Source organism: Perca flavescens, chromosome 2 (genome assembly GCF_004354835.1).
Source record: "Perca flavescens isolate YP-PL-M2 chromosome 2, PFLA_1.0, whole genome shotgun sequence".
In the NCBI taxonomy this organism is placed as follows: Eukaryota; Metazoa; Chordata; class Actinopteri; order Perciformes; family Percidae; genus Perca; species Perca flavescens.
In genome coordinates this window covers 17212754-17215544 of record NC_041332.1, presented here as the reverse complement: position 1 = coordinate 17215544, position 2791 = coordinate 17212754, and the positions used below count along the sequence as shown (strand labels likewise).

The 2791-nt window shown below is 44.9% G+C and overlaps 1 protein-coding gene across 1 annotated transcript; it reads right to left on the bottom strand.

Annotated features, from left to right (window-relative positions):
- Positions 1-232: 232 nt before the first annotated feature.
- LOC114545548 (fibroblast growth factor 20) lies at positions 233-2791 on the bottom strand. The gene is made up of 3 exons (XM_028563912.1): positions 2146-2791; positions 990-1093; positions 233-812 (listed from the first exon to the last, which is right to left on the bottom strand). The coding sequence occupies exons 1-3, from the start codon at positions 2477-2479 to the stop codon at positions 567-569; spliced, it is 684 nt and encodes a 227-aa protein (XP_028419713.1). The 5' UTR covers positions 2480-2791; the 3' UTR covers positions 233-566.

The window sequence follows — 2791 nt, the reverse complement described above, 5'->3', positions numbered from 1 at the left end:
CACTGTTTAGTGGATTAATAATTTTTAATAAATCAGTTACTTAGCAGCCACAGTACTGTTTTGAATAAACTAACTGAAAACAGTGGAATTGACAAGACTATCCAGCCACAGCAATATAGCCACTAGCAGCCAGTTGTTAATCTCACTTAGTAGTTCCCACACTTTTGTCCTCATGAACATGCAGTTTGGACCAGCATGTAGTAGTGGGATTTAAGTAGTGGAAATTCAAACAAAATCCATAAATCATCTGTTTGGCAACCCGGGCCTCTGCATAGGCCAATATAGGAGCATTATTAGGGGCCCAGGTGTCTGTATCTGTAATGGGGCCTTTACATTGTCCACAGAAGATCCCTGGTGTTCCGTCAAACTCTCCGACTGTCTGGTTCAGAGAGAGTCTCTTTCCATCCTCCATGCTATCGGTGGAGAGTGTTGATTTAGCGTACTTTTTATGATCCCGTTTTGTCCAGAGCAACAAGATCTTCCATCTCCCTCAAGAAGGGGTTAGGATTAGGTGCATTTGGGTTGCTTTTCAGGTCAGACATGGTCATGGTAACGTCCCTTCAGTCTCAGCTCTGGCCCAGTATGTCCCTGTAGAGCTCTGGTACTCTATCTGGGTCTACAGGCCTTGGTAGGAAGTGAGTGAACTTCTGATGTCGCCTCGACCTCGTTCCATCACGGGATGTCCCATCTTTGTTCAGAGCAACAAAGTAATATGCACCTCTTTCTCCATGCCGGTAGATGTTGGATGAGTAGGTGTTGTACCAGTTTTCTTCAAATTGCTCCCTAAAAACGGATTCTGCCGACAGCTTCTCCTGCAGAAAGAAAGACAAGCATAGGAAAATATTATTTTAATGATGCAAAATGTTCCACTTGCTGGCAGGTTACTAATCAAATATGTTGAGAATTGGTAGGTTTACATACAGTATATCTGTGTGCAGATGGATGTGTGTGTTCAGTGTGTACTCTAATGTAATAATTTGCACACTCACCGATCCGTACAATTCTCCCTTGCTGTTCATGGCGAGGTAGAGGCCACTGTCCACCCCTCTGATGCTAACCAGTCCCACAGCTAGACTGATGAACTCCAAAATACCTGCACACACACATTACATTCACTTGTCAGACACTTTTGTTCAAAATGACTTGCAATAAGCGCATTCATTCTCATTAACACATCTGATAACACACATAAACATAAAGATTTTAAACATATTGTAATGAAATCAATATGACATTAGTCCTGCTAAGGTTTGTTCCACTGCTGCTTCAACGTTGATTGTACAATATCCGACAAGATCATGTATTTGTGAGATAATTTAGATACATAATTCAAATGGAAAATATCTGAAAAAGGGTCGACTGTGCAAATAAAATTGACCTGCACCAAAATGTACAGTAAATAACTCTATGTCCACATCAGCTGACTCTGACAAGCAAGGCTGGGTGTCTGGAATGGCCTTTGGCATGAGGTTACACCCAAGTCTCAAATGGAATAAATCAAGTGCCAGAAGTGCTACAGCCTGCAGCAGTAAAAGAAATCTCTTAGAGGTCTACTTTTGATCTGCCCTAAGCTGCAGCTGTTTATCTTGATAAGTGAAGATAAGCTGGTAAACGTAAAGAAAAGCTTTCAATCTAATCTTAAAAAGGAAATTGACGTAAAAATGTGCAAACATGAAATATTTTAATTTTAAAGCAATGCCCCATCTAAGCTTAGTTCAGTGTAGCAGCAGCTGCCCTCACAGTGGGCTACTTCATGCAGGCCACTATAGCATTTGGTAACCTGGAGTAGTGTGATTATTATCATGTCATATTAATAGTTTTCATTTAACAATCATTAACAATTAACTTTCTCCTGTTATCAACCTATCTCTCCCTCTGAGTGTGTGTGTGTGTGTGTGTGTGTGTGTGTATGTGTGTGTGTGCGTGTGTGTGCGTGTGTGTGTGTGTGTGTGTGTGTGTGTGTGTGTGTGTGTGTGTGTGTGTGTGTGTGTGTGTGTGTGTGTGTGTGCGTGTTCCAGTGCCTCCACCATAAAGGTACATGTCATTCTACTGTATACAATAGAGCCTAAAGCAGAAATTCCACATTATACTAGTAGCCTACTACTACTATAATGAATATAGGTTTATTTGTGAAGGGGTGTGTACCGAATCTGCTGTGGTCCTTCCTGGTGCCCTGCACGGTGCCGTCGGAACGGATCTCCAGGTGGAAGCCGGTCCTGCAGTAGAGCTGTCGCCGCCTCAGAATCCCCTTCAGATGGCTGAGGTCCGCCAGGCTCCGGGACAGCCTCTCCGCGGACACCAGGTGCTCCTGCTGCTGCCCCTGTCCCCCCATCATCAGTCCGGTCACCGAGTTGTAGTCCACCGCCCCGGCTGGGGTGAGAACGAAATGAGAGCCAAAGGTAGCCGGAGCAGCACCCGCGGTGCCAAAGCTGTCCAGAAATCCGTTGACGAAGCTCCCAACCTCCGTCGCTGCCCCCATCACAGATAAAACAGCCGATCCGGTTTACAGCACAGGAGATTCAAGTGATGAGCACAGTGCCTCGGTACTACGAACCAGCGAGCGAGGGTCAGTGCATGAAGCGGAGAAAAAGAAAAGTTGGACGTACGAGAGGAGAAAATCCCCAAATGAGTGCGCGTTTTGGCGCAGTCACCATGCAGCACCGTTAATTAGATTGTCATCTAATTGAGATTAAACTCCCGCGTTATCTTGATGTGTGCAGGTATCCTCGGTTGCAGAAGCCCGTGTCCCTTCTTCTCCTCCCTTCTTCTGCTATTTATCCCTCTCTCCAGT

What these genes read in the sequence shown, in the direction of transcription:
- LOC114545548 (XM_028563912.1), bottom strand. Translation starts at nt 2,479, where the DNA reads ATGGGGGCAGCGACGGAGGTTGGGAGCTTCGTCAACGGATTTCTGGAC. An exon ending in GAAGGACCACAGCAGATTCG is followed by an intron (nt 1,094 to 2,145) that starts GTACACACCCCT and finishes GTGTGTGTGCAG; the next exon opens with GTATTTTGGAGTTCATCAGT. An exon ending in AGGGAGAATTGTACGGATCG is followed by an intron (nt 813 to 989) that starts GTGAGTGTGCAA and finishes TTCTTTCTGCAG; the next exon opens with GAGAAGCTGTCGGCAGAATC.